This window comes from Myotis daubentonii, chromosome 1 (genome assembly GCF_963259705.1).
Source record: "Myotis daubentonii chromosome 1, mMyoDau2.1, whole genome shotgun sequence".
In the NCBI taxonomy this organism is placed as follows: Eukaryota; Metazoa; Chordata; class Mammalia; order Chiroptera; family Vespertilionidae; genus Myotis; species Myotis daubentonii.
The window spans coordinates 180591909-180606177 of record NC_081840.1 but is presented as its reverse complement, the minus strand read 5'-3'; the positions used below and the strand labels follow the sequence as shown (position 1 = coordinate 180606177).

General features: G+C 38.7%; 1 protein-coding gene across 5 annotated transcripts in view; it reads right to left on the bottom strand.

Annotated features, from left to right (window-relative positions):
* Window positions 1-14269, bottom strand: part of PRKG2 (protein kinase cGMP-dependent 2) — a 92315-nt gene that overhangs the window by 34763 nt on the left and 43283 nt on the right. For 4 of the 5 annotated variants that reach the window (XM_059667421.1, XM_059667399.1, XM_059667405.1 and 1 more), the window contains 5 exons: window positions 10296-10373; window positions 8667-8761; window positions 4933-5001; window positions 3221-3319; window positions 1465-1618 (listed from right to left, as the gene is read on the bottom strand). In XM_059667421.1, coding sequence (XP_059523404.1) covers window positions 1465-1618; window positions 3221-3319; window positions 4933-5001; window positions 8667-8761; window positions 10296-10373 — 495 coding nt within the window. Of the gene's footprint in view, window positions 1-1464; window positions 1619-3220; window positions 3320-4932; window positions 5002-8666; window positions 8762-10295; window positions 10374-14269 lie in introns of those variants that run through there. The other variant, XM_059667430.1, reaches the window with a different exon arrangement.

The window sequence follows — 14269 nt, the reverse complement described above, 5'->3', positions numbered from 1 at the left end:
ATCTACATCTGCACTATCCAATTTAACAACCCCTAGTAACATGAGGTTCATTCATTAAAAATCAAAATTCAGTTCCTCAGTTTCGCTAGTCCATTGCCAAAGCTCAGCAGCTTCTAGCGGCTGCCCTATGGGGCGGCACAGGTACAGAACATCTCCATCAGCACAGAAAGCTCTAGTGGAGAGCACTGCTCTACATGGACAGATAGCATTTTCCCTCAAACGGAAATAAAAAATTGAATAGGTATTTTTTTAGATGAGCTTAAAACTCCATAAACAGACTCTATTTGACATGTAATAAAATTGTAAAGAAATGGCTGCCTCCCATATTGTTCTCACATTTGCCATTAGTGCTGCCTATGATGTTAAATTAATAGTGAAATTATTGTTTCAATTAGAATTATCTAACTATAGAAAAGACAGATCTCAGCATCGTTAATGCAATCCCTTTGCCAAGGTCTTTGGCGAACAGTATCACTGCAGATGCGTATGGCACTCCTCTCTCCATATGGCAGAGGAACGCTACAGATATTCTTTGGCCTATTAAGAGATTGTTTCTCCCTCCTCACCCATCAGAGATGAAGTGCTGACTGGGTGTGAAGTGTGCTATCCAGTCTCCTGGCAGCATTGCCGATCTGCTCGTGCCCAGGGCTATCCAGCAGACGGCTGTGTCAGCATAGTTCCCGGAGGCTAATGTACAGAGAATTGTTAAAAATCTGCTGGGCAGAGAAGGGCTTGGTAATTGCCAAGAGTTCAGGGCCATATGCATCTAATAAGGCCCCAGATCTCCATTCTACAGTTTCCTCAGAGCACTTGATGTGAGAGTGCCACTCCGCTGCTGCTTGGAAGCTGGTTATAAAGCTTGGAGATGTGGTGATGTGGAAGATGCAGCCAAAATCAGGTCATAGGTTCCCAGCCACCCTGATCAACACTACAGAAGGCTGCTCTTCAAACACCTCCTCGCATTCATCTTTTCTTTTTTTTCTGATAGAAAAGTTTGAGCACACCAAAAATAAAGTAATAAAAGCCAAAGACAGACATGGTAGTGAAGTTGTTTAAGGGACAGAACTATCACAATGAATTTGTTTCTATGAAACTTGCTCAGGAGACATTCTTCTTTTCTTTAGTATGTGTGTATACACACACACATTTTCCTGTTAGGAAATACACTTTTTAAGGTTTTATAGTCTTTGGGAATGCTTACTTGGTGCATTCTCCAATAACCACCATCATCAAAAAAATTCACGAAAGGATGGGATGTCAGAAGCTTCAAATAGCAGCTCTTAAGTTACTTCCTAGCATGGACCTGCTACTATACAACATACAGACTGAAAAGTGTACTTTCTCAATTCAAAGCAACATTTAAGGTAGCAGTAACAATTTATTCACTCCTCCAAGATACACTGGAATATAAAACAGAACAGTCAAAGGCTTTTCTCTCAGATGCTTGAAACGTAAACCCCTTACAAGCTCAACTCTTCCGAACCCACCAACGCCCAGTGTGGCGATAATCTCAAGGTTCTGGAATGGGGACGATGAGGAAAATCTGGCCACCTTCTCCTTCAGCTGAATCATCTCCAGAGAGAGCGCTTTGGACAGGTTCCGGTGAGACATGGATCTCCTGCTCGAGAGAAGTGACAGGTTACACACACGGCCTTGGGCCCGCAGGGGTCCTGCCACACTGAACTGTCACTCCCACAGCAGCCTCATGTCTGAGTCATTCCTGCCTACAGGTGCCACAAAGGCGATCCCAACTTCTATAGAATCAGGTTCAGTCTCACGGGGGGGCGGGGGGGGGGGGACAATAGAATATGCAAACTAAAAACTGACACACACACAATAAAAAACAGACAACTGTCAAATTGGATCAATGAGAGGTAAAAATGAGTGAACTTCGTGGTATTTAAAATGTATGTCAATAAAGCTGTTAAAAAGAGAAGAGGCAGAGGAAATAAAACCCCAGAGCCATTTTCTTTGTTGCATATAGACCAGAGAATGTCACACTGAGAATCACGGCATGTATTGCTATTTTTGTCAGATCTCAAAGCTTTCTATGACTGAACAAGAATAATTACTTTGTGAAACATTAAAAAAAAATGTATTTCCTACTTTATATCTAACTATTTTGGCTTGGGAATACTCATTTTTTCTTTTATTTAAGGTTTACTGCTCTGGATTAAATATTCATAAATTACTGTTATTATAAAAGGCCTTTGGCATAAAAGTTGCAAATACATCTCTTGCAAAAAAAACAAAAAAAAACAAACAAACAGCCCTAACCAGTTTGGCTCAGTGGATAGAGCATTGGACTGCGGACTGAAAGGTCCCAGCTTCAATTCCGGTCAAGGGCATGTGCCTTGGTTGGGGGCATATCACCAGTAGAGGGTGCGCAGAAGGCAGCTGATCGATGTTTCTCTCTCATCAATGTTTCTAACTCTCTATCCATCTCCCTTCCTCTCTGTAAAAAATCAATAAAGTATATTAAAACAACAACAACAAAACACAAAACCTTATGCGGTCCTGACTGAATGCTCTGATTTAACTCAAATGTCAGTTTTCTGGAACTGTTGACCCTTCTGCTTCAATTGTACTATCTGGTGAATATGTGCTTAAGTATTCATTCCACAAAATGTTTTAGCAAAGGATTTTCAAATAAATGTAGTTTTACAAAGTAGATTTTTCTATTAAACAGAAAATTCCTCATCAGTATTACATTTAGATCCCTACCCAATTCCTTCCTACACACACACACACACACACACACACACACACACACACACACCCCAAGGCAATAGCTCCCTTATCTTTTGAACTAATTCTGACTATACTACTAGTTTTTAACCTGAAATCAGAGAGAAAGGGCTGATTGCTCTGGTGTTCCTGCTTGATTTCCATGAGCAACAGAGGCATTGATTCTGAATTAATGTCTTTTGAGCTAAGTCACCAGACAATGTAAAGAATCCCTTCTCCAAGGCCCCCTGTCAGGAAATGTCTCCCTATAATTACTACTCATCACCCCAAATAAGGAGCTGACTGCTTATCGACTAAAATACTCATACCAGTGGTAAGTGGTATCCTCTTTGTGGAAGACAACTTAAAAGAAGTCCCCCAAATTTTCTAGTGAAGGCACACTAAAAGTTACTACAATAGCATACACACCCTTCTGTCCCCTTTGTCAACTGCTATAACCATATCCAGCTTAGGAAAATATTCCTCCACTTACTTCGCATGTCTTTTTTCATCATCACGGTTCAGGTTTGCCACATACCCTTCAAGGTATTTTTGGAGTTCTTCAAAAGTCCCAACTGTTTGGTTGAACGTTCTAAATGAAAATTAAATTAAATTAAATTAAATTAAATTAAATTAAATTAAAACCTCTGTGTTGCTAGTTACCATTGCAACTGGACATTCTTCTTAAGCTCGTAAAAGACTGTTTCTGTGGTTAGTCAAGGCTTTGTAAATTGTTTTTCAATAATTTATGTAGGTTAGTGTCACCATAATATGTAGAATAGTTATTAGAAGTTATAACTAAAGTATATAGTGGACCCTTTAAGTTTATGAACCAAAGAACTTATCAGTGAGAAGAGAAAACATTTCTGTAGTTTTCTTCCTTGTGTAGTTTTTGGCACGGTGTAAAGAAGGCTGAAAGAAATGGTGAGATGTGGGCAGGAGTCTCAACTGTTGGGGCAATTCTTCAACTGACCTGGGACTCACTTTTCTTATCTATAAGGGTGAGATTGTTCAATATGTGGATGTTAACATATGTCTATATCGCAATATATGTTATTTTGCAATATAGACATATGTTGAATCATTATGTTGTATATCTGAAACTAATATAATCTTAATATGTCAATGATATCTCAGTAAAGATAATAAAAAGAAGTATTTTTAACTTTCTAGGCATGCTAATATTATTGTGGTCATGCATTATAAATAATACTTAGTTCTTAGAGATGCTCCAAAATTTACAGGTGAAATAACTGTATGTGTGTAATTTGCTTGAAAATAGTGTGGAGAAAGCAGGGAGGGTGGTGAAGTGGTAAATATAAGGCATTAATAAATCACTGTTGAACTTGTAGCATGAGGTTCATAATAACATTTTGTCTGTTTTTTAAAATGTTCTAAAGTTCTTTCCAGCTCTAAATCTCTATCATTTTAAGTTCAATAAATGTTGTGTTTGATTAACAATCAATTACAACATATTCCCCTGTGATACCTATTCTACTATTTTTGTTAATATTTCATATGAGTATTCCCTATTTCTTTGACTACACTGTGACTTTTCTTAGAGAACCTAGCTTTGGTATGTTTGAATTTCCTTTATTATAACTAGATAATAAATATTCAACTGATTAATGAGAGACACAAGGGGCCATATTCAAATGATTTGAAGGGAGTTAGGACACAAAATGAGACTTCTTCTGAAAAACAACCTAAGACATTTAGAGATTAATATTGACACACATCACTTGCAAATTACTACAATCATTAAATTGAAACTTATCTGGAAATATATATATAGCTAATGAATATTTTATATTTTGTCTGAGACACATTTTGCTTAAAAGATTGTTAACTCTTTAGAGCATTTTAGAAATAAATTATGAAGTTGTTTACTATGCAATGTGGGGGGAAATCCACGAGCACTAATAAGCTTATTTCTCTGGAAGGTGCAGAATTTAAATCTATTGCTGATATGTATGTACAAACTTTGCACACAAAATATTTAGTCTGCCAGCATCTGCCACTGCCACAGATTCAGATCAGAAGGCACATTCCTTCCCATGAATTTTAATAGGAGGTACTTGCAGCTGAAGATCGGCCAGCACTTCCAAGTGACGATGAATGAGAAGACAGATGGGCCCTCGGAGTAACAGAAGGCCACATCTTCAAAGGTGACAGTAGCCTGCCTTCCCCAACCAGTGTACTCACTCTCGATCTATAACCAGGCAGGCAACATCATTTTCCTCAGCAACAATGTTCGCTGATCTGACATCTTCACTGCAGACAAAAACAGGAAAGGCAGTTTTCCACAGTTAGAAATTAAATGCCTATTTTTATTAGAGAATCTGTCACTTTGTATAAACACCATCACTTAAGCCTTCAAAAGACTATGCCTTTTTATAAACATCATCAGCTGTATGCTATACTTTTAAAGAAGATCAGAAATATATTCCAGTAAAGGTTATGTATACAAGAAATTCAGGGGAGAAGATGATAACTAGAGGGGGGGGGGGACACACAGAAAAATCAGTGACAACAACTAGGTACAGAATATCATTCTGCCCTCATGTCTGCCAAGTAAACAGCTCTTCTCTGATCAGATGGGAACTGCTGCAAACATGCAGGCAAAACCAAAACTGACTGATTGAAGAAATGTATTGGAAAAACATTTAAGTAATTAACATAAAATAAACCAATCAATAATACACCCCAAAGGAAGTGTTGTAATGCAACTGCCCACTGAATTAAATAATACCAAAATACTTCTTTCATTTTATAGAATCTATTATGTACACCTTCCATTATTATCTCTAAAATCAGAGTATGTCTTTCAGTTAATGATGAGTCATACTGTAATTAACAGCAAGGTCTTTCTTTCTCAGAAGTGTATAATATATAATGGGGCATCTTATAATTGATAGCTTAAATACAATGAATTACTGGCATGTAATCTAATGAGGGTAAATTTAGTTACCTAATGAAGATCAATGGGTCAAGCATTGGGTAAGGTATTTAGAGACTTTTATTTGATTAGGTTCCTCCCTCTATTAGTTATAAGCTAAAGACATTGAAAAAAAGGCACATCCATATGGTACCCAGCGCTCTGAAAATCATTTAAAGTAGCATGGAGTAGCAAGTATACTGAGACTGCTCTAAGCAACTCCATTAAAAGTGGCATCATACAAAGTATAGTTCTTTCATCTTCCTTTAATGGTGGGACAGAGAAAAGTTTGGCAGCCCATTTCTACATTCCAAAGAAGTGCACTACCTGGATAGCTGGCATTAAGAGATTTTCTGACATGACCCACAGTCCCTTCCAAGTTTACAGGGTCCTGGCTGGAAGACATCAGTGAAAGCAGCTCAATGAGCTTTTGAATTGGGAGCTGGGTAGTTTGTACTCAACTTGCATGTACATATCTGTAGATATGTAGATCTTGGATGTGGGCCAACTACTTGATTTGTGAGTTCAAAAAAGAGAAGAGGTATGGCATCCTTTTCACTTGTCAGTGCCATCATTTTGACTAGAAACTCTCTGCAAACTATAAGTATCAGATGTCTGTAAATGCATGATTCTCTCACAGTAACTGTGTAAGTGCTTCATATTAACTTTTGCACATAAAATTCTGAAAGACCTCTTGGGCTATTTAGTGTTGAGTCATGGAAATACGCAGAATGTAAGGAATGTTGTGTCATAGTCAGTGGCCCTAAGAAGCGACAGTATAAAAATGCACAAAAATGTAAAAAATTTTTGTATCCAACTCTCCTCATTGATTTTATCTTTATGGTTTCAAATGCTTTGGGGATTTGGGTGTTTATATTAAATATAAATCCCCATGTTTCTCATGGAAAAACTCTGTAATTGGCTGGCGGCAACATACAGCATAAACTATTTCAGGTCCAGCAAAACAAGACAGTATGTTTCCTTTCAAAAGCTGTTTTGACTCTAGTACATTTATGAAGTTCTCTGCACTTTTGAATTTGAGTTGTTTTGGTTTGAGGTATGAGAAGAATAATCTGGAAATCTTAAGAACAAATAGATTGAAGTCTTGGATGATGACATTACATAATTATATTACATGAGTGCATCCTATTCTGTCACAAATAAACGAATTCAAAATAGACAATTTCCCTATTATTGAAACACTAGAGGCCCAAAGCATGGGATTCATGCACTAGTCGGGGGCGTGGCCTGTTGGGATTGTCCACTGTGGGAGTGCTGCTCATCCTGGTCAGCTGAGTGGCTGTGGACCCGCCCTCTTGAGTGGCTGCTTTGCAGGAGCAGCCACTCATCCCAGTCAGCCAAGCGGTGCTCCCATTGTGGGAGCACACTGACCACCAGGGGGCAGCTCCTGCGTTGAACCTGTGCCCCCTGGTGGACAATGTGCATCACAGCAACTGGTTGAGCAGTCGTTCTGGTTGTTCCACCATTCAGTTGCTGGGCTTTTATTATATGGGATTATATGGGATGTTCACTACCAGCTAGAAAATGGTAAAGAAAAATTCACCTTGTCTTTCTATTTCATTTTTAAATTGTTTACATAATAGCCATACCATTAAGTTTAAATGGTTGAATTTTCTTAAAAAATAATAGGCTTATGGTTTTTATATAATAAAATTTGTCTTCAGATATTAATTTATCAACACTCCTTTTTGGGTCTGTCTTTATGTGATCCTGACATACAAATAAGCAGACCTGGGGCTTTCTACACAAAAGGTGAAGGAAGATAAATGAAGAGAAGTACTGCTCCCTTTTCTAAGCATATGCTTTTATTTTATTTATTTTATGAAATGAAAGCATTTAGTAATAACAAATTTTAAGAAATGTCTTACCTAATTTCAAGTATTCATTTAAAAACTTGAAAAACCTCAAAAAATGTGTTTCTCAAAATTTTAACTTGATCTTTTATAAAGTTACGAGAGGCCCGGTGCACTAAATTCATGCACCGGTGGGGTGCCTAGGCCTGGCCAGTGATCAGGGCCTATTGGGGCCGTCTCATCAAGGACTGATCAGGGCCGGGCCAGCTGGGACCTGCTGGCTGCTTTCCAGGGCCTACCGGCTGCTGGCCAACTCCTGCTGATCGGGGGAAGGGACCGGAAGATGTTGGCTGGTCATGGGAGGTTGGCTGTGAGAGTGCACTGACCACCAGTGGGCAGCTCCTACATTAAGCATTTGCTCCCTGGTGGTTAGTGCGCATCATAGCAACTAGTTGACTGGTTTGGTGGTAACGGTCACTTAGGCTTTTACATATATAGATTTACATTTACACAAATGCAATTCCTCAGATTTGAGGCTGTTTTCTGGGTTCCAGGAAGTACAAAGTGTCCCCTGAGCCACTCGATTAACCTTTACAAATATTTCTTCCATAAGTTATATCAACCCAATGAATTCATACTTCAAAGGCCTGAAGTTTAGGTAGAAATTCCAAATACATTATTTGATGCTGTTTCTAAAACTTGCAAAATGAGCCAATAAAAATTCTTACAAATACAAAATGTTTGTCATGATGATTAAAAAGCACACAAAATGGGGGGGAAGTAAGGAGGGGATAAGGACACATATGTAATACCTTAATCAATAAAGAAAATAAAAGTACACAAAATATGTAAAGTCATTTTCTAATTTTTTTACAAAGGGGAAAACAGCAATATTTCAAACTCAGGAAATATAAAAACTTGTTCTTAAGAGAAAATTATAATTTTGACTTCTTTAACCTCTTTCTCTGACTCCTTTTCAAATTAAAAATTCTAATAGAAAAGCTTGTTTTCACTAGCAAACAAAACTTTCTAACCTATTTCCTAGGCAAAAAAAATAAAAGTATTTTATAGTTTTTAATTCCTGGACACTGGCTGCCATTATTTTGGTAGCTCAATTTGACATGTAGTTGCACATACAAAACAATCAAATAATTATTATAGTATGCTATACAAATTCATGGATTCACCTGATAAGAGCTTTTTCTCCAAAGTATTCTCCTTTCTGCAGTGTTTTTATCACTTGTGGTTGATCGTGGCCCTCTGTGCTCTGGGTGACTTTTACCTAAATTATGTCAAACAATGAAAAAGAGAGAAAAGAAAGAAAGGAGAATCTGAACACATTATCTATTCAACCGGACCATCCAGCTCTATATAAATTTTACTGAACAAGGAATAATCTTGCAGTAGTTAGGACAATCCGATGGACTGAGAAATCCCGTGATTTAACACAATCATAGTCCTCCACCCCCTGTTGGAGCAAGAGTCTCCATTCAAACCCCACCTCCCAAAGCGAAAAGAATTTTAAGTGAATCTAGTGACTCCTTCCTAGAGATATTAAAGCAAATAATAATAGTCCCATGGGAACTTGGTTTCAAAATGCCAAATATAGTTGACAATTTACTCAAGAATAAAGCTGAGAAGCAGGAGTTCTGAATCAGGTGTTTATAATTGACTCACTGAGTCCTGTGAACCCTCTAAAAGTGAACAAAAAATGTGATGTGGAGAAGAGTCCGCAGACTTTCATGGGTCATTGTGATCTAGTCCCGGCAAGTTTAAGAACCCCCATGGCAGAGCCTAACGAAACAATATGCTTTAGTTGTGATTAGAATTATTCCAATTCAAGATGGTAACAGGGTTGCTTCATGTTCATTAGAAATTCTAATTAGCATTTATCTAAATCACCATGAATTAAAAAACATTTTTTAAAAAATGCAATTTGTTTATTAGCCAGAATTCTTTCCAAGCATGGGGTACAGGTTGGGGAGAAATGACAAAAGTGGTTCTGAGTGTTGAAGAGTTTCTGAGGTTTAAAACTATTTTGTTAATTTATTTCCACAGGGGGCCCAGTTCAAAGTTCAATCACAAACCAATGTACAAAGGGCAGTGCCTGAATCTAATGATGAACCTTTCCCATGAAAGAAAGAGCATTTGTAAAAATCCGAGTTTATAGAAACAGTTCCTCAAGATTTTCCTCTTTCCTTCCGTATCTGACAAACGATTTTTATCTGTGAGGACCACTGTAAAAAGTCAACATAGGAACAACTGGCAATATGTTAGCCACTCAATATCTAGGTAAAGAAAAAGACCTCATATATATATTACTATCTAATTTTCATCAGCATCTAAATCGAGCTGAAACTATTGTGTATGAATTGAAGTCCTGAGCCAAACTGTTCTAGAGCTTGAGGTCTGACCATCGCTGTCATCAATTGCCAAGTTCACTACCTGCTGCTTGTCAGGGAAACTGTTCTAGCCCTACGGCTGATGCAAAATCACACATCCATAGCTGGAAGGAACCTTAGAAATAATCCAGGCATTTTGGCATTTTATACCCAACGAAATGAGGTCCAAAAATATCAAGTGACCTGCCAAGGTCACCAGGAAGTTGCTGTCTCAGCTGGAACACATCGCAAGTTCCTGCGCCCCAAACCCAGTGCTCGGATGTAGCCTCACAGGGCTCTGAGCAGAAAAACACCTTTACCCACTCAAAGGAGAGGGCTTCTTATATTGCAATGCAGGGAAGAGCTGCATTTGTGGCAAAATGATTTAAAGAGACTTTGTTTATTTACTTTAAGTAAGCTATAATTAATATTTACCGTTCCTTTGGCTAAAATGAAAAAGGTACTTCCTTCCTCGCCTTCTCGAATAATGTAATCTCCTTTGTCATAGTATTCCTGTTGGGATGAGAGGAACAGGACAGGTTAGATCCAGGGGAGATGTATCAATGAAGACATAAATGAAATAGAACTCCTAGTGTCTTTGGAATGAGCATTCCGCACCTGTTTCTTTCTTTCTTTTTTTCTATTGTAACTAAAATATTTTTTAAAAGATTGCAGTCATAAACTGTGGAGAAGTAAGGAGATTTTTGCCTTATTATCTGCATGTATGTTTACCTTTCACAGAAAACAGTCACCAGGAGAACTGAATTTCAGGCATGGAGCCTGCAGATAGGAGAGAAATGAGAGCAGAATAATCACTGATACACAGGTGGCTTTCACCTAAGTCATCTAAACACCAACTGTTTAGTGACCTGCAACAGTCTGAAACCAGGTCTAGCGTTTAGAAAAAGAACAAATGATTATCTAATAAATTGAAAATATTATCCCCAATGAATATTAGGGCTATCAGTCTCCATTTCTAATTCCTTGAAGAGTAAAGGCTGGGAAAATTCTATATGCACATTAAGTAGTTCTTTCATATAAATTCTTTCCACAGATTCATCATTATAAAAGACCAACATTAGACTCTTTTACATGTAAATTCTGTTCTCAAAGTAGGTTTATCCTCATGAAATCTCAAACTGTCACTTATTTCTTTGTTTCCCTTCTATATGTGCATATAATCAAAGAGTTCTTGGGCAGGGAAAAGTAATTCATCCACCTGCCAGACAAAAAGAGTAATTTGGTCTCTTAGAGAAGATTAAAGATGGATTAAACTGTCCACCCATACTTTGCTTTAACATGATTTGTTTCAAAGTCACAGAACTAAAATGGATCGCTTAATCATTTATACATGCATAAATGGGCTTGTTTAATTTTTTAAAAAGGCATAATTAACCACATAAGAGCTGTCTCTTGTTTAAAATTCAAACAAAACTATTGTATCTACTGTATTTCAATATCTTTTTTGGTCATTTACTCTTAAAACCTATTTACAGTTAGAGAATCAATATCACTCCTAATACCCATAACCATTCCTTTTTATTACTATGTATATTTTACAATATATTTCAACCTCTCATGAAGGAAGAATAACATCTTGGGGGGGGGGGGTATTTAAAGTCAGATCTAGATTCAAATCCCAGTTTTGCTGTGAATTTCACTTCCATCAATCCATAAAGTTCAAATAAGAACATTTACCTTCAAAGATTTAGAAAAGAGAAACACCTGAGTTTTCTATTGCTGCTGAAACAAATAACCAAACAACACCCATTTATTGTGTCTGTGTGCCAGAGAATTCAGGCACAGTGTGATTCAATGGGGTTTCTCTTCATTGTATCTCTCAAGACTGAACTCAACTGACTTATTTCACTTAGCATGATACTCTCCAGGTCCCTCCATGCTGTCTCAAAGGGTAAGAGATTCTTCTTTTTACTGCTGCATATTATTCCATGGGGTAAATGTACCACAGCTTTTTTATCCACTCACCTACTGATGGGCACTTGGGCTGTTTCCACATCTTAGCTATATATATATATATATATATATATATATATATATATATATATATATATATATATATGGCCAGCGACCAGAACGCTGTTACAACCAGAATGATTGGTCACTATGATGCCCACTGTGGCCAGTGAACCGGCCAATCATGGGTGGGGCCGGCGACCAACCTCCTGTAGCCCCTTCCCCCACCCACCCCCACCCCAGATCTGCCCCTGACCCCAATTAGGGGTGGGGCCAGCCAACCAAACACCTGTGGCGCCTCCTCCCAACAGGCCTGGCCCCCATCCACCCAGATCGGGGCCAGGCCAACCGGACCACACCCATGCACGAATTTGTGCACTGGGCCTCTAGTTGTAAATAAAATGCTGCTATGAACATAGGGGTGCATATACTCTTTCTGATTGGTGTTTCAGGCTTCTTAGGATATATTCCTAGAAGTGGGTCAAATAGGAGTTCCATTTTTAATTTTTTGAGGAAACTCCACACTGTTCTCCACAGTGGCTGCACCCATCTGCATTCCCACCAGCAGTGTACTAGGGTTCCTTTTTCTCTGCATCCTCACCACCAATTGTCGTTTGTTGATTTATTGATGTTAGCCATTCTGGCAGGTGTGAGGTGGTACCTCATTGTTGTTTTAATTTGCATTTCTTGTTGATTAGTGAAGTTGAGCATTTTTCTATATGTCTCTTGGCCATTTGTATGCCCTCTTTGAAGAAGTGTCTTTTTAGGTCTTCTGCCCATTTTTTGATTGGGTTATCTTCCTTTTTTTTTGAGTTGTATGAGTACTGTATATATTTTGGATATTAACCCCTTATCAGATACATCATTGGCAAATGTGTTCTCCCATACAGTGGGTTCCCTTTTCATTTTGATGTTCATTTCTTTTGCTGTGCAGAAGCTTTTCACATGATCTGACTCATATGTGAACTCTAATGAACAAAATAAACTGACAAACAAAATAGATCCAGTGACAAGGAAGGATGTAACAGACTGAGGATCCTCAGAGGGAAAGGGGTGGCAGGAAGAGATCAATCAAAGAACTTAAATGCATATACGCATAACCAATGGACACAGACAACAGTGGGGTGAAGGCCTGGGGAGGGGACGGGAGTGGGGAGGAGGGGGGTTAAAGTCTTCCACAGTAAGCTGTACTTCTCAGCCTCCTGGTTGTGGTCATGTGATTACTCCCTGGCTAAAAGCGTCTGTACAGAAGTGATGCATGCCTTCTCCATCCAAGGCCCATGAACCACCGGTAATACCAGTACTTTCAACAATAAAGATACATTTAAAAAAAAAAAAAAAAGGACTGAACCATGGTGTCAGCAGGGCTGTATTCCTTTCTAGAGGCTCCGGGGGAAAGTCTGCTTTCAAGCTTAATCAGGTTGTTGGCAGAATTCAGTTCATTGTGGTTGCAGGATAAGGTCCCCACATCCATGCTGGCTGCCATCCCAGAGGCCTCTCTCCATCCAGTCCTCAAACAGAGCCCCTACAATTCAGAGCCAGCTAAGCACGGGGGATTCTTCCACCTGCAACCTGACTCCCACTTCTGCTGCACCTCTCTGACTCTGGACAGAGAAAGTTCTCGGCTTTTAAGGGCTCATGTAATGATATCTGGCCCATCTAGATAATCCAGGGTAATCTTCCTATTTTAAGGTCCAGAACCTTAATTACATCAGCAAAGTCCTTTTCACCATGCAACATAACATGTTCCCAGGTTCCAAGGATCTAGGTCTGGACATTTTGGGGGTACATCCTGTCTACCACAATAAGCCAATTAAAGAGAATGATTTTATTTTGAAGTGTTAAAAGCATCTGAAACTTGAGTAGTGAAACTGAGTAGTGAAAACTCAATGTTTGCCATATTAAGGAGGAAGATAATGGTTTTCTGAGCTGTTACTCAATTCTTCCGGATCTGTTTCCACTTCTGTAAAATTAAGATTTCGTTACTTACCACACCTCATGCTGTCTGAGAACTAGGTGAGATGTTGTATCTAAAGCACCTGGTGGCACATTGGGTACACGCCAGGCACCTGATCACTGTTAATTCCTGTGAAAGAGGCTGTGAGCTGGTCCTAAGAATCTCTCACAGTAAACTGCACTCCTCAGCTGTGGCCATGTGACTAACCCCTGGCTGAAAGCATTCACACACGGAAGTGATTTGTGCCTCCTCTATAAAGCCCATGAACCATTCCAGGCACGTGTCTTCATCCTTTTCCCTCAATCATGATGGCATGGCCCAGCTTGGGCTCCTGAATACCTCTTTGGATCCAACAGAGATCATCATCCTTGGACTGGTATGTACGCAAGTAACAAACTTCTAGTTTAGCTGGAAAATAATATTTTGCGTTTGGGGCATCACAGTTTGCTTACTCCAATTCTTTAATCTTTCTCATTCT